This window comes from Callorhinus ursinus, unplaced genomic scaffold (genome assembly GCF_003265705.2).
Source record: "Callorhinus ursinus isolate GAN/ISIS: 27379988/994484 unplaced genomic scaffold, GSC_fseal_2.0 scaffold5, whole genome shotgun sequence".
NCBI lineage: Eukaryota > Metazoa > Chordata > Mammalia > Carnivora > Otariidae > Callorhinus > Callorhinus ursinus.
In genome coordinates this window covers 14854542-14874352 of record NW_027397067.1, presented here as the reverse complement: position 1 = coordinate 14874352, position 19811 = coordinate 14854542, and the positions used below count along the sequence as shown (strand labels likewise).

The 19811-nt window shown below is 37.0% G+C and overlaps 1 protein-coding gene across 8 annotated transcripts in view; it reads left to right on the top strand.

Moving 5' to 3' along the window:
• The first annotated feature begins 416 nt into the window (after nt 1-416).
• TTPA (alpha tocopherol transfer protein) overlaps nt 417-19811 on the top strand; it is a 33968-nt gene continuing 14573 nt past the window's right edge. For 2 of the 8 annotated variants that reach the window (XR_012378220.1, XR_012378219.1), the window contains exons 1-5: nt 421-728; nt 7055-7208; nt 12340-12533; nt 14132-14242; nt 19465-19587. Coding sequence is in view for 5 of the 8 variants with exons in the window: in XM_025871437.2 (XP_025727222.1) it covers nt 525-728; nt 7055-7208; nt 12340-12533; nt 14132-14242; nt 16457-16630 (837 nt within the window). In the remaining 3 variants the exon portion in view is untranslated. Of the gene's footprint in view, nt 729-7054; nt 7209-12339; nt 12534-14131; nt 14247-16456; nt 18586-19464; nt 19748-19811 lie in introns of those variants that run through there. The other 6 variants (XM_073892819.1, XM_073892820.1, XR_012378218.1 and 3 more) reach the window with 6 other exon arrangements.

Here is a 19811-nt window from a genome sequence, read left to right as displayed (position 1 = left end):
AAGGAAGGAAGGAAGGAAGGAAGGAAGGAAGGAAGGAAGGAAGGAAGGAAGGAAGGAAGGGAGGGAGGGAGGGAGGGAGGGAGGGAGGGAGGAAAGGCGTCAGGGAAGGGAGAAAAAGACGGAAAAATTTGTTCTAGCAGTGTGTGTGTGTGTGTGTGTGTGTGTGTGTGTGTGTGTGTGTGTGTGTGTGTGTGTGAAAAACGCCCCAACTAATCGTTACCAGGGTAGGCAAACTTTCTGATTTCTTCCCTTTGGCGATGAACACCACGACTTCCCTCACTGAAGAAAGAGGCTCGGGTTACCACCCCGGGGTTCCAGGAGGAGTTGCACCGTGGACACACCACGTGGTTCCAAGCGCTGGCCCACCCACTCGCGGGGACAAGAGGCCCGTCGCGGCCCGGCCGGGCGGGAGGGTGGGTGTGCGCTGGGCAGCCGCCACCGGAGGAGGGGCCGGAGGGTGGCGCGGAGCCCGCGCTTTTCCCCGCCGCCCCTATGAAGGCGGCGGGGAAAAGCGCGGGTCGGGCATGGCAGAGATGCGGCCGGGGCCGGCGGCTGGGCTGCAGCTCAGCGCGCTGCCCGACCACTCCCCGCTGCTGCAGCCCAGCCTGGCCGAGCTGCGGCGCCGGGCCCGGGCGTCGGGCGCTCCGCCGACGCCTCTGCCACTCACCGACTCCTTCCTGCTGCGGTTCCTGCGCGCCCGGGACTTCGACCTCGACCTGGCCTGGCGGGTAAGCACGCTTCTCTGCTGCGTTCCCCTGCGCGGGCAGGGCCGGGGACCAGCGGCATGGCCAGACCTCTGTGAAATCCCTAGTTGCCTGCCGAGCGTTGGTGGCTCGGCGCCCTTCTAACGCACCGGGCGGCGGGCGCGGTGGCTGCAGGTGTTCTGAGAACTCCCGCGCGGGTCCTTCCAAGTTTCTCTGAGTCACGGAAACAGGAAACCTAGAAAAAGCTGGAGCGCTCTGGGGTGATGGCGCCTTTGACCCCAAACACTGGAACTGTGCTCTAGATGAGATAGGGATGTCTTTCCTGTCCCTGGTCGAAGCCAGCGATATAAAACAGTAACAGTTTTGAAGTAGGAAACCTAGATTTATCACATTTTAGCAGATCACTCCACCTGTGGTGGGGAAAATGAAGTTGCCAGTAAAATTGAAGGTCTGAAGCCAAATTCTAGCAAAATAGCGCCATTATTAATAATAATACTTAAGTGTCAGGACAGTAAAGCGGTCCAGTATATTTTGAGTGGAAAGATGTGGGATGAGGTGGTTCTTTTGTGTTTCCAGGTATGTTACAGATGGTTGAAGAAGGGGTGATAGGAAGACAGGAACCAAAAAAGAGGGATGTAACCTTCAGTTCTGTCACTTTGGGCTCAGCATCCTCTTCTATTAAATAATGGTGAGAAAGCCTACCTCACTGATTTCGAGGATTGAACATTAACCAATTTAGCAGAACAACACGTACCCAGCACAGAGCTTGACAATATAGTAAGCACTCAGCAATTGAATCTGATCTAGCCCTTCTGCCAAGTGGCTTACTCGGTGTCATATTGGGAGGTGGGAGACAGGGGAAGTATACTAGTGCAGAATCAAAACATGACCCAGTATGAGTTTTGTTGTTGTTGTTAACTGATTTTTAATTGAAAAAGTAAAGAGCATGGGTGATTTTTTGTTTATGAACAGTAAAGAGTGCAAAGTAAGTTTCTAAAAGTAACTTTATAAAGGAAAAAAGTTCCCCACCCCAAACCTTCATTTTGCTGGTCCTCTACCCAGAATCAGTTACTGTTACCTGTTTATCTTTCTAGACATAGTCTGTGCTCACACAAGCATATGTATGTGTTTTACATTTGGCCTTGTTTGTTTGGTTTTTGTTTTTGTTTTTTGTTTTTACCTAATTTACCATAGAGATCAGCCTAGTTCAGTATGTGTGCATAAATCTTATTCTTTTGGGGGGCTGTGTACTATTCCATTGTATGGATTTATTATATCTAAATTTATTAAGCAGTCCCGGTTATTAGATAGGGGAGTTATTCTCAGCCAATGGCAATGCCAACACATGCTGTTCTTTCCTTCATTCAATGATTATTTTTTGAACTCTTACAATTTGCCTGGCTGTACACAAAATGCAGTAAACAAGACAAATGGGGTTTCTTCTATCACCAACTGGATATTGTAGTATCTCTTTATACACAGGTCTTTGTGCAAAAATAGGAATATATCCTTATAAGTTCAACCTGTAAAGTTCCTGGATGAAGTGAAGTATGCATTTTCAGGGTTGATGAATGTAAGTGTCCTTCAAAGCGTTTGCACTAATTTTATCACTTTTATATTACAAAATGGCGCCTTTTTCTCCATATTATCACCTACACTGTTCTATCAAACATTATGATCTGTGTCAACCTGCTTGGTGAGAAATTGGTTCTCATTATAATATGCACTTGTTTAATTATAAGTGAGGTTAATCATCTTTCATATATTTAAAATTTTTAGATTATTTTCCAGTTAGCTGTTTTTAGTTTGTTAATTTTCTTCCATTTTGTTCACATAAAATATACATATACATTTTTTATTCATAAAATATCTTTATGTATTAAAGAAAATAAGCCTTTGCCCTAGTCTGTTGTCTTTTGACATTGCTTGTACTATTTTTCTTTTCTGTGCAGAGTTTAAACATTTTTATGTAATCACATGTATCGATTAGATTGTTCTTTGATTGCTTCTGGGTTTTATAAGCTCTTCTCCTCTCCAAAATTTTCTCTGGTAATTTATGATGTCTCCTTTTAATGTTGGAGTTGCTAACCTACTAGGATTTATTTTGATGTTAGGAATGAAATAAGAATCTGACTTTATTTTTGTTTTGTCAGATGGCTACTCAGGTATCCCAACATCATGGGTAATAAACTAATATTTACTCAGCAACTACTAAATATAAAGACAATCTTAGGTCCTATGAGGAGTGCAGTTTAAATGAAACATTAAACATATAAATGTGTAGAGATCACTAATAATAAAAAAGTGTGTGATTTACTGATTTCATTTTAGCTGCTTTTCAAAAGTAATGTTAAACACAAGAAGGAATAAAAGTTACCCCCAGCAGCTGTTATATATATTGTTTTCTGTATTCTTTATTTTCCTGAATTGTTTTCATTTCACCATGTCCTTGAGGAATTGGTTAGCAAGACTGTCTAAATCCACTGGATAGGGATCAAGTTTCTGTCTGTGAACTCTTTGCCTTACTTTTCTGCCAACTGGAAAGGAAAGGGAAAGGCTTAGAGTGTGAAACTATTTTTTTTTTTCAATTTCCTCCATAAAGGCAGTTAATTTAACTCAAACTCCCTTATTTATAATATAAAAGCCCTATAGTTTTAGTATATGAAGAAAGCTTGATAAGCCCCTCAGTTACAATGAAATTTCTCATTATTCTAGTTTTTGTATTTGAAGATACAATGAATTAATGAGGTTTTTATGATTCTAAAAGTTTATAGAGTACCAAGTATTTGGGTAAATAGTGTTTGTGTGGATCATCTCATTATTTTCTCATTTTAGAAGAAACTGAGATGCAGTTTCTAGTCCAAAATCAGGTATTAAGTGGTAGAGGAGGGATTTGAACTTGGGTTAAACTCTGCAGAGCCTATGCTCACAAGTATACTGCACTTGCCCCTTCTGTTCAAAACAATGAACATAAAACGGCCAACTGTTAACCTCTGTCTGTCCTACATGTTCTTGTGAGTTCCTGTCTTTTATAAGTGACTAGTTCAGTTCCCTATGTTTTTGTTCTATGTGGTAAGTTTTTTTTTCCTTTAAGTATGTTTACGGTTTCCCCAAAGTCTTTGAAGCTTTCAAAAATCCATTGACTCTTCCTGTAGCTTCTTTTGTAGAATTTGTCATATCACATGTCAGTTTCAGTGACTCTGCTCCTGATAGTTACTGCCCTTAAACAAATGTGTAACTTCTCTGAGCTTTGGTATTCTTATCCTTAACGTGGGAAAATAGTAGTTACCTCTCAGGATGGTCGTGAGAAGGAATTGAAATGATGCCATTAAACCCGGTAAACACACCAACACTACAGCTCTTATTTTGTTTGAAAGCACATGAAAAATATAAGACGAAACTGACTCTATTACAAAGCATAGTTAAAATAAACCCTAACTTTTTACATTTATTTATTCCTAACTGGGGCAAAAACAGGTGCCTTCCAGTAATGAATGTTCACCTGCTGCCAGTTTTGTTGTTGTTGTGGACTTCTGATGATTTGTTTGAGAATTGCTCAGTAGCGGTTGTGTTATTTACATAACTTATTTATGTCAGCCGAGTATTGAATTTATTTGTCAGAGGAAAAGTAATGCTCAACGATCCAGGTTTAGATATTTCAATTTGCAAAAGTTAAATGTCAAAGGCAGGAGAGTGATTTGCGCACCTTTACGAAAAAGTCAGCTTTTCAAGTATGTGAATTCGGCTGGTTTATTCATGCATTAATTTATTCTTTCATTCAACACTTGTACCTATCTCCTGGGTGCCCAGCATTCTGCAGAGATGAATAAGCTGAGGACCCTGCCTGTTACCTAAAAGATCCCTTTTAATGAAGCTACAACTTCTATGATTCCATGGGAAATTAAAATCGTTACTTTTATATAGGAGCAAATATGCTCCTTCTAGTGTTTTGCTTGAATCAGAATTCAAAGGACTATTTTTGTATCTGAGGGAGCTATCAAAGTAATGAGCACTGTAACATTCTTTTAACACTTATTCTGATGCCCTCTAAGACAGGAGGAGGAAGAGAAACTCAAAGAGTAGAATGAATATATCAGAATCTACAATGTACCTTCTGTTCTTTCTGCTTTTGGAAATTGCTATTTAGGTCACCAATTATTTCTTTGTTGGCTAATTTAGGGACTTTTTTCTTTTCTACCTTGCAGTTTTATTCAGCCCGTGGCAACATTCTCTTTTTTAGAAGAGTTCAGAAAAGTTTATTAAATGAAGAAATGAGACGGAGAAAGACAGAGATAGAGAAAGTTAGAAAGACAACATCAGGGAGAGAAGAGAGAGAGAGGAGAGGGGGGCAGGAGACATACATAACTTTTTCCTCCCTTCTGTGCACCATGGTGTCGAGGCTCCTCCAGTCCAGCCAGCTTTTCTCTTTCTCCAGGCTTTGCCAGCCATTAACGTTGCCCCAGGTTCGGAATTTCACCCTCTACTTGGCTTTTAAATTTCTATTTGTTCTTTCTCCTCCAGGTCATTACTACTTTGTGATCACACCTGTCATGTTTATTCCAATGACTCTCAAATATGAAATTCGTCCCTTCCTTTCATCTAAACTTCCATTCCTCACCTCTTTAAACTCAAAACAGACTTATTGTTGGGGTGCCCGGGTGGTGCAGATGGTTAAGCCTCTGACACTTGGTTTCAGCTCAGGTCTTGATCTCATGGTCGTGAGATCGAGCCTTCCCTCAGGCTCCGCGCTCAGCATGGAGTTTGCTTGAGATTCTCCTTCCTTCTCCCTCTGCCCCTCCCTCTTGTGCTCTCTCTCTCTCAAAATAAATCTTTAAAACAAAACAAAAAAACCCAAACATATTGTCATTTTACAAAAATTGAGAATGCTAAACATCGTGAAGAGGAAAATTAAACTATAATAAACTTTAAATGCATTGATGTTAGTATTCTCCACAACATACTGGCAATATCCGTATTTCTTGTAAATGCAGAGTAAACATTATTGGCAGTTCTTTTAAAATGAAAAGAAAACGGGATTCCTTCAGACCACACTTTACCAAGACCTACTATCTGGGCTTACTGTTCTGCTCGGAATACATACCACTATTAACAAAGTTGATTTTTGTTGTCTTTCTATTAGTAGAAAGTATAGCAATGGTATAGAGATGTTCCTTTATATCTTTGATTTAGCTCTTTTTTTTTAGTAAAGAAAATGAAACCAAAAAATTCTAGTTATCTTTAACATAAACCTGCACTAAGATACTCAGATGAGCAATAAATCCAAATAACTTTCCTATTACAACAATAGCAGGGGTAACTACCACTCATTATGTCCATGTATGCTTTACGCTTAATCCTGCAAGCAGATATGGAGGAAACAAGACACAAAGGAGTTAAATAACTACCCAAGATCACACAGGTGATATATGGTAGAGTCAAGGTTTTTCTGACGAAGCAGCCTGGGAATTTAACTTTTCACTATGTAGCATGGCATGTATGATCCAGTTGTCACCAGCGGGTCAGCCCCAATAAGCCTCAATAAAATGCCCCACAGGCATTTTATTCTGTTCATGGCTATAACTCAAGTGCCTATCCAGTGTGTAGAACATTGTAGATGCTCCAAAAATATTTGTAGACCTAATTCATTTGATTTCTATTTTTCCTTATTTCAGAATGGACTAACAGTGGATATTTCAGTTATCTATTGCTGAGTAACAAGTCATCCCCAAATTTAGTGGCTTAAACCACAACTATTTATTTGTGATTCTCTCAGTTGGGGAGGGCTGAGTGGGGATGACTCATCTGTGATCCACATTGCATCAGATGGGAACTTGGCTGAGACCAGACCAAGATGGGCTCTGGTTGTCTAGTGCCTCTTTCCACATAGACTTACTATTTAATAATCTTATTCTGATGTGGTTTCTGGGTCCCCAAAAGCCAATGCAGAAAGTCCCAGCCTTCCTAAACCAGCACAGTGTCACTTCTGCCAAAGTAAAATGTAAGGCTGGCCCAGATTCTGGGGGGAGGAATCAACTGGATTCCACCTGTAACGGGACAAATGGCATGTGTCTACCAGGAGGGGAGGTATTATTGGTAGCTATCTTTGGAGACTACCAACCATAGGAGACAAATGAAAATTACTCAACTTGAATTTGTGATGAAGTCTTATCACCTGCGATGCTTGAAGAAGGGAACTTAAATTTTTACAATGAAAAAAAAAAAACACTCCAGATTATAATCCTGACATAATGGATGGTAAGAGCTGTACATAATGCCAAGGCTTTGCTTCCATTTTTACGAGGTGCTTACCATGTATGACATCTGTAATCAATTTTTATTTTATTTTTCAGTTACTGAAAAATTATTATAAGTGGAGAGCAGAATGTCCAGAAATAAGTGCAGATCTGTGCCCTAGACGTATTCTGGGACTTCTGAAGGCTGGTTACCTCGGAGTCCTGAGAGCCAGAGATCCCACTGGCAGCAAAGTTCTTATTTACAGAATCGGTAAGTCATATACAGCACTGCTTTTCTTTTTCTTGGCTGCCATATTGAAAGCTTTATGAGTCCATATTTAAGAATTTCACTTTTCAGGTTTTAACTTAGGTTTAATTTAGATTGTAATGTCCCTCAAATATAATAAAACTGGCAACTGTGAGAAAATTAGAAACCAACGAAAAGCTTGCTTCCATTCTTCCACAGAGTCAGCGGTATAAAATAAGAGAGAAAGAAAGCAGAGTAGAGAAATATGGGGGGAAAGGTGAAAAAGATCAAGGTGTAAAGTGTTTAGAAAATGCTTAGGTAGGAAATCCAAATAAGAATTCTGAACGGTATTAACACAAGCTCCATGAGAGCATGGATTTTGTCTGTATCCTAACACTGAAACCAGGACCTAGTATATGGTAGGGATGTATTAAATATTTCTGGAGTGAATGAATGGCTAGTTGGATAACACCCAAGGCTGAGCAGCCAGGGGCTTATTCTCTGGGATGGGGGAAGGTCCGGTGGGAAAGCGGCATCCCTGAGTTGCGTTGAAGACACTGTATTCCACATACCCCTCTTGTCATAGCTTCCCCTTTTCACCATTAGGCCTTCCTAGTATTTCCTTTAGTGTGACTGCCCCTCCCTTAGACCTGTGTGTGATTAAAAATGGCATGTAATGAAGAAGGACTCACACTGCTCCCAGCATCCTCTTGTGGCCTCTTTATAGATTTGCTTTTTCTACCTGATTATAGATAAGATACCTGCTTGTAACTCAGCTGTTTATGATCTTGAAAAGAAGGCGCTGCATGTAATTCTTTAGGGTATCAGAAGACCGAGGAGAATGATTCCAGGTGTTTGCTCCTGCTTATGTGTCAGATACAATTGGGTCAGTCATGAAGCCACTGTCCATAAAACAGATGTCATAATGTCTGCCCTGTCCTTTTGTTGCTCCACCAGTGTTATAGGATGATGAATCTAGTTCCCCAAGTTCTTTAGAGGTAGAGTTGCGAGAATGATGATATTACCTATGTTTTATGTAGCAAGTAAACATAGAGTGTATGAAAATATGGGATGTCCAGTCTGAATTTGAATTTCAGATAAACAGGATATAATTTTTTAGTATCAGTATGCTCCATACATACTAAAAAATTATTTGTTTTTTATCTGAAATTCAGCTTTAACAGGGTGTCTCATATTTTATCTGGCAATGCTACTCAAAGGTCCCAGGAGCATAAAACTGAAACCTTCAGGGGGCTCTTTCTGCAAGTACCCTCTCTGTACTGCCTGGCTGGAGTTTTTTCAAATTTGTTCATGAATTACCTGGGGCAAGTTAAGAAGTAAAAATGACATCTTGATAGTGAAAAAACAAATGTGCTACTTTGATCATAAATACCTTAATACTGGGGGCATCTGGCTAGCCCAGTCAGTGGAACGTGCGACTCTTGATCTCGGGGTTGTGAGTTTGAGCCCCACGTTGGGTATAGAGATAATTTAAAAATAAAAGCTTTATGAATAAATACATACATACATACATACATACATACCTTAACACTGCATCAGTTGTCTTCTATTGCTTAGCGAGAGGGTTTCTCATGGTACATTAACATTTAAGTATACTGTTTTTAAAATCAAGAAAACATGTGGGTTGGGGCGGTCCCTGGGTGGCTCAGTCGGTTAAGCATTTGCCTTCAGCTCAGGTCATGATCCCAGGGTCCTGGGATCGAATCGAGCCCCATATCCAGCTAATTGCTCGGCGGGAAGCCTGCTTCTCCCTCTCCCTCTGCCTGCCGCTCCCCCTGCTTGTGCGCTCTCTCTCTGTCAAATAAATAAAATCTTAAAAAGAAAAACAGAAAACGTGTAAGTTAGTGATGGTCAGAACAGAAGGGCATGCAGCAAATTTCCTGTGTGTTATGTAGAGTAAGATCTTTTTCTAGGGTGCAAAGGGAAAACTCAGAAGAGGTTCAGGAGTAAAAGGAAAGGATAGGATAAAGATTTATAAATTTCCTAAATGTAATTGAATTAATGGGAGAAACTAAAAAAGGAAATCTGTGGTAGAGGTTTTGGGTAGAACATTAGCATAACCACCTTTCCCTAGGTACCATCTCTGCAGTGAAAATGCACAGAACCTTTTTTTCTCTAGTCCATCAGGGCAACACAAGGTGAAACTCAGTTTTTGCCACTATTAGACTACCAGCCAGATATAATTTTATGCCTTTTGAAACTATTATACTGTTGCAGCAAAAATAAAATTTAACAGTGAGTATTACGTTTTGACTGTGGCTTAGTTCTTAGGGTTAAAGTTCTATAGCACATTGCCCAGGTTGGAACTGCAGCTCTGCTATGTTCTAGCTACATGGGCAGCTATGTACCTGCAACCCCATTTTGTCCTCTGTCAAACAGGCATAGTAAAAACCTATCTCACGGGGTTCCTATGAGCATTAAATCCTGTCATACACATGAAATATAATTAGAACATTACCCGACATATAATGAGCACTCAATAAATATTAAAGAGATGCTGGAAAAGGAATGAAGAAGTTAAGGCATATTTTCCTTTTGCCTTAAAGGAGCTTAGAGTCTAGACCAGCGCTATCCAATAGAATTTTCTATGATGATGAAATTGTTCTACAGTAGCCACTAGTCACATGTGGCTATTGAGCACTTGAAATGTGGCTTTTGCTACTAAGAAATTGAATTTTTAATTTTATTTAATGTTAATCAGTTTAAATTTAAATAGCCACACATGGCTAATGGCTACCTCATTAGACAGCACAGGTCTAGACAACTATGTTGGTGAGCTCGGGAATTTAGGCCAGTAACTATTTTCTTGACTGCAGACTTTCAATCATTCTGCTTGTATTTTTCACCATTGTAGCTTTCTGCCAATGTCTGAAGTAGTATAGTATATTTGAGCTGGGTTATCCATGAATTGATTACTCAAATTCTTAGCAGGCAGCTGAGGCTCTTAAAAAGCAAAGGGCAATCCCATTATGCCTTTCTGGGAATACTTCTGATTGTCTCTTTTCTATCTTCGATTTTTTCCTTGCTAGTAGACACTCCCTATCAACATTTAACTCTATTAAGGGTCAGCCATCCAAAACAAAACAAAAACTCCTTCTCAATCCCACAAGATCCTCCAGCCTCCACCCCAGCCATCTCCCTACTCATTCTCAGCCAAACATCTCAAATTAGTGATGTTCGCCATCCATATTTTCACACAGTTTTTCACAATTCCTCTCAGTCCACCCTGGCCTGGTTTCACTTCCACCTCTGTGCTGAAATGACCTTAACAAATCATCAGTGACCTTCTTTTCACCAAATCTAATGGACACGTTTAGTTCTGTTTTACCTGATCTCTCAACACAGCAAACCACTTGCTCTTTCTTGAGATATCCTCTTCTCTTGGCTTTTCTAATGCCACATTCTCCTGATATTTTCCCTGACTCAAACTGGCTGCCCCTTCTGAGTCTCCTTTGCTGGCACCACCTGTTCTACCACCTTTTCAATTCTGAAAATCTTTAGTGCATTGGCCTTAGCTTCCTCTTCTTATGCTACTTTCTGCATAGACCTAAAATAATCCCTGTTGCAGGCTGTCATGCAAGTACAAACAACTCTCAGATTTCTGTCTTCACCCCACCATCTCCTGTCCCCAGGGATCTGTATGAGCAGCTCCCTATTCCAACTTTCTCCAGTCGGATGTCTCTCATTCACCATATTTACGTGTCCAAAACTACTTGTGATTTTTTCCTCCCAAAACATTTCTCTTCCCCTGTTTCCTATCTCAATAAATGGTACCACCATTCTACCCAGTTGTCCAAGCCAGAAACTTTGGTATTTTGAAACTTGACCATTACTTAATCATGAATCTTTTTTTCCCCCTTTCTCATTTGTCTCCTTAGGCACTCCTTGGAACCTTCAGTATGAAGACTTGCATTTTTTTTCAGCTTTGGAACATTTTTCTCTACTGTTATTCCTCTTTCCCCTCTTCCCTATTCTCTGCATTATTTCCTTCCAGAACTCTAATTAGTTGGATGTCAGAACTCTGGATCTAGCTACATGTCTCTAGCTGCATGAGTCTTTTGATGCATACATATCAACTGTTGGCTCTTTTCAGAGAATTCCTCAGCTTGGTATTCCAAACCATTATGCACTCATTGGCTGTGTCTTTTCTGCTATTTGTCCCATCAACTGAGATTTGCTTGAATTATCATCTTTTTATTTCCAGACCTCAACTCATTCTTTTAAATAATAACCTGTTCTTATAATAATAGCCTACATTACCCTTTTATTCCCTCACTGAAACTATTTTGCTTCTTTTTAATGTCTCTTGCTTTATTAACTGTTTCTTTAGGTTTTAATGCCTTTGTGTATTGAATGTGGTTCCCCTCTTCTTTGTGTGTATTTTTAAAAATGTTATAATACTTAGTGAATGTGTTATCTTCTTTTAAGATCACCTGTTTGCCTGTCCATTACTGTCATTTCTGTTTGCCCTGGCCTGCCCAGGGATGGTGGGGGAGGGGAGAGGACAGGAATGTCAGTAATGCTTTGTTGTTTCCCCTGGGTGTAGGCAGCTACCGGAGTGCTTCCCTGGCTCTTTTCCAAAGCCTACACTTAAACTGTTCTGGCCTGTGCAGACATGACAGCTATGTGCTGTTGCCACCAAGGGGTGTCTGATACATCAGCCTGCCAGTCTGCTCTTCATCCATTTCTCTTAGCACCCTCCTTGGTTACTATAGGGACCTTAGTTACTCTTTATAATCCTTTATCACCCCAAAGCCTTTGCTTTTCCCATTTCCAACACCTCCGAGCTGGGAGCATGCCTGGGAGCATACCTGGGGACATCTTCCTCTTTAGCCACAACCCCCTCCTGAATGTTTTGGGCTATAGTTTCATCTGGCAATCAAATCCAGCCTGCATTCATTCTCTTCTCCCCCATGCCCTTAAAAATCTGTTCTTCCCTAAGGATTTGAGGATGGAGGAAATAGCAGGAACGTGTTTTTGGACTACCAAATTGATCCATTATTCAGTCCATGCTCTTTGTCCATGTTTTTATTTCTACTGATGTCTTAAGTCTCAAAAGAATTAGTTTCCCTTTGTAAATCTTCCTGAATCTTTACACTATGCTGAGCTATGCTATTTTTAAAATTTTTTTTAGCACAATGGGACCCAAAAGTTTTCACAGCTTATGATGTTTTTCGCGTAAGTCTAATCACATCCGAGCTTATTGTACAGGAGGTAGAAACACAACGGAATGGTATCAAGGCTATCTTTGATCTAGAAGGCTGGCAGTTTTCTCATGCTTTTCAAATCACCCCATCCGTAGCCAAGAAGATTGCTGCTGTTCTTACAGTAAGTGTATATTTTAACTCTTTGGGATACTAATTCCAAATAATAGATTTCAATTTAGTTATATGTTCAACAAAGCAAGAGGATAGTACATTTATTAGAAAATAAATAATTTTAAAATGACACATAGAATTCAATAATGCTAAGAGGAAATAAAGTGCTATTAATTCATAAAAGAAAGAATGTTGCAAGAAACTGAAAGCAGGTTCAAAATTAGTAACTACAGAATTTATACATTTAAATAATAACATGGTAACTTTCTGTTTCTGTTATTAAAATTTTCTTCCTAAATTAAAAAATTGACTCAAAACAATATTTATAGCAATGGTACAATAAAATGTTACATTCTTGGTAGGTATAAATTGATACAATTCTTTCAGAAATTAAAAGGTTTTTAAGATGGCCATCATCTTTGATCCAGTAATTCTACTTTTGGGGACCTAGCCAACGAATAATCTGAAATACAGTAAAGACTTCATATATAATAACAATAGTAGCTTATTATGTGCCAAGTACTTTGCTAAATGTCTCAAGTGCATTACCCTTTAATGACCAAACAAGCCTATAGCTATTATTTTTCCCATTTTACAGATTAATTAGCTATGTCAGAGGGGTGACGTAGCAATGCCCAAGTACACACATTTTGTCAGCAGTGAAGCAAGAATTCCAGTTCAGGTCATCTGACTGTAGGAGTTGTGTTTATAACCACCATTGCCTCCGATAAATAAAGATAGTTACTATAGAATCAATTTTTATAGATGAAAATTAGAAACAGTTTATTTTTCCAGAAATAGGGAAATTATGGTATGTCCATTTGATAGATTATCGCAATATTGAAACTCATGATATGTGTAAAAATTGTATTATGTCAATGAAACAAAACAGGGTGCAAATTATTTAGACAGCATATTGGCAATTATGTTTAAAATAAAATTATTCATAGAAAGAACCTGGAAGGAAAAGCTCCAAATTGATAACACATCTGTAAAAGCTATGCATAGGTAAAAAAAAAAAAAAAAAAAGAATTTTGCATGAAAGAAATTTGGCAGGAGAAGTCTGTATGTTAACATATTTTGTATAGGAAAACTATTGATGAAGTGTTTTTTGTTTTAATTCTTAATGTTTTAAGCTTTCTAAATAAACCTATATTACTTTGATGTGAAAGACCTATACCTGTGCCAAGTTTAAAAGTGTGTGTTTACTATTCCTTCAGCTTCTTATGAGATTTTAATTTTTTTCTCAAAATAAAAATTGGGGGAACATGGTTAAATATAAACATCCAAATGACTCACTGGTTCATTGAAAGAACATTTATATGTGATTGGAAAGGATATTTTCTGTGTCTTACTTACAAAAGATGCAGGTCTTTCTTAAAATACTTTGCCTAAGCTATAAGGTGAAAGCTTTTTCAGGATCTTTCCTTAATCTAATGACTGTGAACTGCAGAGCAGGATATTGTGTTGATGGAATAAATAATTCTGAAAATAAAATCCCACTTTAGGTACTGCACTAAGTAAAGCAAGTGTTCAGAGAAGGGACTGGTCAATAGGAATATATATTGATTTATGCTTTGTTATTAATAATTTTTTTATTTTCAAAAGGATTCCTTTCCATTAAAAGTTCGTGGTATCCATTTGATAAATCAGCCAATAATTTTCCATGCTGTCTTTTCCCTGATTAAACCATTCCTGACTGAAAAAATTAAGGAACGGGTAAGTAAAACATATTCAAGTCACTATTCTTCTGTACCAAATGTTCCAAACCTTTTTATTTAAGGATTGAATTATTACCTCCCCTCCCCACAATTAACCCAATGTTTTAAGTATTTGTCTAACAAAGCATTTTTATAAATTAAAATTCCTTTTTAATTTGGAAAATCAAGTTAGGCTGTGGGGGGAACAGCCTCTCATTCATTGAAGTGGGAGTGCAAAATGGTATATTCCCTATAGAGGGCAGTGTGGTAATAGTTATCAAAATCACAGCCTTTGCACTTCTGGGATTTTATCCCACAGATATACCAGCACATAAACAAAATTACAGCTACAAAAGGATTCATTGCAGCAAAAGACTGGAAACTGCCAAGTGTTCATCATTAGGGAACTGGTTAAATAAACAGCTGTATCAACACAATGGAATACAATAAGACTTTCATGATGTAAAGTGAAATAAAAAAATGAATAATTTTTATAGTATGCTACCTTTTGTATAAAAAGGGGAGAAATCAGAATCTCTAGTTGCATTTACATTAAAAGGCTACAAGAAAGCAACCTAACTATATGTAGTAGAGTAGAGGTGTGGACGGGGTGGATGAGATTTGAGTAGGGACCAAGGCATCTCGTTGTATATCTTTTATCTTGTTTTGATTTCTAGCCATATGAATGTATTATCTGTGCAAATAAAAAATAAATGTATTTAAATTAGACATGCATAACTGAAAACCCCAATACCCAAGGTATGTGACTTAATGTCATGTTAGTTAAAGCAAAGAGATTTGATGGGTTTCTTTGTTTTTGTTTTTACCTATCTTGTGGAGCCTCATCTCAGGTGAATATCTAATATCTCTTGGGATTTTTCAAGTATTAAAAATAAAATTTGAATTCCCAAGAATGGCAACCACCCTTCTACATTAGTCTATAAAGGATAATTTGTAGAGGTTATCCAGTAGGAATTTCTATCTGTCTTCAAGAAAAACTACACCTATGAAGATGGCCACTTTTCATTCTAGCATTTTTAGAAAAGTCAATTTTGGGGGGCTCACTTTTGTCTCTCTTCAGTGTAGCTTGATAATATCTGACACGTTTTGTTTAACTCTGAAAGATCTAAAACTAAGTATTTCTATTTTGGGTTATATTCTGGACAAATAAAAACAAAAACAATGAACCGAACCTAATGAATAGGAGAATATGAGCAAACAAGAAAGAAAAATTTAAAAATTGAGAAGGTAGGTGGAGCATTTCAGTGAAAGGTAATTGACATGAAACAGACTTGCCAAAGTAAGGGAGATGGGGACCCAATCAAGCCATTCTCCTCTCAACATTTTGGCAATACCTTGTGTTTTTATTTGCCCCCTTCTGAGGAAATGGTAGAATTTTTTTCAATTAGCTGATGATATTTTAAACATTTCAGAAGAAATCAAGAATTGGGACTCTGAGGTTCCCAACTCCAGGAAACTTGTTTCATTCATTTTTCAATTCTCCTATCCTAGCATACAGTAGCTGTTTTTAAATGATCATTGAATGTACAGATGAACATTTTACCCTAGCAGATGGAAAAAGGGCACTTATTTATTTTTAGCAAGATGTGCTTTTAATTGAAGGCTCTAAGTCTTTATTTTAACTTCATGGCATTATATGATCACTTTTTATAGTTTAAAATATTTGAAAATTTAAGGTTCTCAACCATCATAATTGTCTCAGTTCTGTTCTAGCCAAGAGTATCCATCAACTGTACCACATAAATTACTCCCCATATACATAGCGGTGTGCGCAGATATATGCTTCTAATTCATATGAACTAATACCAGGAAGTATATTTTTATCATCTCTAGAACAGTCTCAGGATGTTAGATATTTTGCTAAGAATCACCTGTACATTAGGGAATAGACTGTATAAAATAATTTTATTTAGAGTTTTAAAAATCTATTTTTGAAAGAGGACAGAATATCTTTCTATAAATCTTATATAGTTATACAAATACAAATACATATAAAAAGCAATAAGGTGGTTAGACTGATAAGCAGCACAATAGAAATTTAAGTATAATTCTTACAAAAGCAGAGAAATAAAGGGCATAGTGTCTATACATGCTCTCCTATCTTGAAAGTCATTAGAATGCCTTGCTCTGTGGTGTTGATTTTACATTAAAAATATATCAAATCTACTGAGAGACTGAGGGTATATCTTCTAAAACATTTTGGCTATTTCAGATTCACATGCACGGGAACAATTACAAACAAAGCTTACTTCAGCATTTCCCAGACATTCTTCCTCTGGAATATGGTGGTACAGAATTCTCCATGGAGGGCATTTGTCAGGAGTGGACAAATTTTATAATGAAGTCTGAAAATTACCTCAGCAGCATTTCACAGATCAGTCAATGAGAAGAAGTTACTTAATGTCAATGACTTCCTAATTGTAAATACATGAGTGAGATCCTACCTGGTTATATGAATGAAAGAAAAAAAAATCCTTTAAGCTAATTAACATTTTTCTGATTGATCTTTTAAAATGTAAAACTCTTCTGACATGAGCAACATGGATATTTGGGAAACTTCTTGACTTTTTAAATGCATTTTCTGTATCTTTCAAGTAGTTAAAGGATTCCTGATTTTTATACTTGAAAGCATCTCCTAAAGTAGCTGTTTCTGAAAAGTTTCATTTGCAACAAGTTATCTGACTACATTGGTTTAGTAATAAATGTATACATGGTCCACTGAAAAGAAGAATTAGCACAAATCAACTGATGATGAAAATCTATTAACACCCATTTTGGGTGGATGTCAGATTAGATTATAATTCAGATTAAAATCTGAATACAGTTTTACAGAGTTATTCTGTGGACCAGCAAGATAGTTCATCTCAGAGAAGTTCTATTTCAGCATATTTACACAATAGAAACTTGACTGAGGAGTCTGTACACCATAAACTATTATATGTAGCATCTAGACCTCTTTATGAAATTACTCATGTTGATACAATTTATAATCAAAAATAATTTAGGAAATATTTCAGGCATAGCTGATGGTTTCTTAATATTATTTCTGCATTTTCAAATAAATCTAGAATGTAATTTTGATTTCAGTTTCTGGTTATTCTTATCATGACTACATAGAGAATTAGAAATGGAATAATATTTAATTGTCATACATGGACTCTATTTTTAATTGAACAATAACACAACTACACAAAGGAAAGGAAATGTTTACATTTTAAAAATCACTGTCAGTTACACCTGGAACTTTTCAGATTATGTATGAAATAATTCTACTTTTACTATATATCAGAATATTCTAGCCAAATTCTATAATTCGCATTTACTTTAAAAAACCAGTAGTTAAAATGTGCTGTTTGTATTATAGTTTATGTCAAAGAATATTTCATTTATTGATACGTCAGTATAGCTTTCAATTTATGACAATTTTATAGTGTTTCATGATTTTTTAAATTTTATTTTAAGCTTGAAAATAAAAAACCACAGGGTGAAAAATTTGTTAAACATTTGTTCAGCTTAGTTGGGTTTCAACATTAATTATACAATAGTATCTTTGTGAAAGAATATATGAAGGGTGTTTTTCTTCATAAGAAAATTATTCTAATCAGGTGAGCTGATACTTGTGATTCTCTGTACATATGTCTATGAAAAAATTGAGAGCACTTGTGAATGTTCTTTAGAGAACATACTTAATTGTGACTTGGCATTGGGAAGCTAACTTTACATTATAATTTTTATTAAAAAATTAGATCATGTCTTTTTCTAAAAAAAAATTATAAAGTCTTCCTTACAAAATCATTTAATTCACAAAATTGTATAATCAGAAATAACAGAATAAACTCATTGAAAAAGAATAAACAATAACAACAACAAAAAGCGCTGGTTTACCCAACTTTTATTCCTCTGTAAAGGAGGTTTATATCAGAGTTCTACTTCATTTATATTTGGGTACTTAAACCACTTTCTTATGACACTGTGAAGCACATGAATAAAGGGTAATATTTAAAGATGTCTTTTAAATGTGATTTACTGTTGATGTCATTAGCAGTAAATAGAATTAAAATATGTCAATCAACAGAAGTACATTTCATGATGGGACTTTGACTTTTTTTAAAATATCACTGAGGAACATTAAAAGAACAATGTGAAATGAGCAGGCAATTTTATAAGGTGGTAAGATAAATAACTATCAAATTGTCTCTATTACTTTACTGTAATTGCACCAGAAGTGCTTTTTATTTATAAGGTTAACGCTAACATGTGCTCAGTATGTTAGTGAACTGCACAATAATTTATTTGTTTTAATATTGTTCAAAAGAAAATAAAGATCTTTCACATAAACAATAGCTGTTTCTTTTTCATTTTTAAATACAATACAAATATTAGGCAATTGTTCTCAAAAATTGCTTTTCTTTACAGATAAGTTTAAGAAAAACTAACCACATCTGGTTGTCCATTACACAAATGCTAGTTTTTCCACTGTAAGTTTTCATTACAGGCTGCTTTTCCAGGCCACTGAGTTCAACACTATCTTCCTCTATGTCTTTTGCTGTGCTTAAAGGGACCACAAACTAATATCATGAAATTAAGCCATGCAGATTTAATAAGCTAAAACTTCTAAACGAAAAAAAGAGTGTGCTACTTAATCAGATCATTTAATTTTGAAACAATCTGCTGTTAGGCTAGATTGTGATTTTATATTTATATTATATATTTTTAATATATTTTTATATAGTATAAATATTATATATTTTTATATAACATATACTTGTATATTTAAATATATATAATATTTATACTATATATTTTTCTTACAGAAATAACACTGAAGAACTAGAGCATGTACTGTCTTTGCCACTCATCTAAATTAAGCCTGTAGCTCACAAAACAGGTGAAACCTACAAAACAACCAAAAACTCAGTAAACTAGTAGGATGGTGTTGTCTGAAACACTCTTTACTGGCCTTAAATGTTGAACTTTGCCACACTCAGATGCTGTGGAGGAACTGTGATTTACACAGGTGGAACTAGAAATGGGGGTAATGAAATTAGGATTGGCAGCAGTACATCTCCTCTGATTTTCTTGCTAGCAAGGACATGTGTCGTCCTCCTCCTGCCCCCACAGCTAGTACTTGCTTGACTGCTCTCTTTTCTACCCAAGTCAATCATATTAATCCATAAAATGTCTACTTTTTTTTTAAGATTTTATTTGTTTATTTGTCAGAGAGAGAGAGAGAGCGCACAAGCAAGGGGAGCGGCAGGCAGAGGGTGAAACTGGCTCCCCACTGACCAAGAAGCCTGATATGGACTCAATCCCAGGACCCTGGGATCATGACCTGAGCCGAAGGTAGATGCTTAACCGACTGAGCCACCCAGGCGCCCCAAATGTCTACTTTTGATAACACCATACACTGAATTAAATACTACGGTGAATAGAAAAATTAACTAGATGCTACCTAGAAGAGAGAAAATATGTACCTAAAATAGCCGGGTAAAGTGCAGTATAGTGTAAGGGTCATTAGAATGGTTCCAATAGAATGCTTTGGAAGGAAAGATAATTTCCACGTGGGG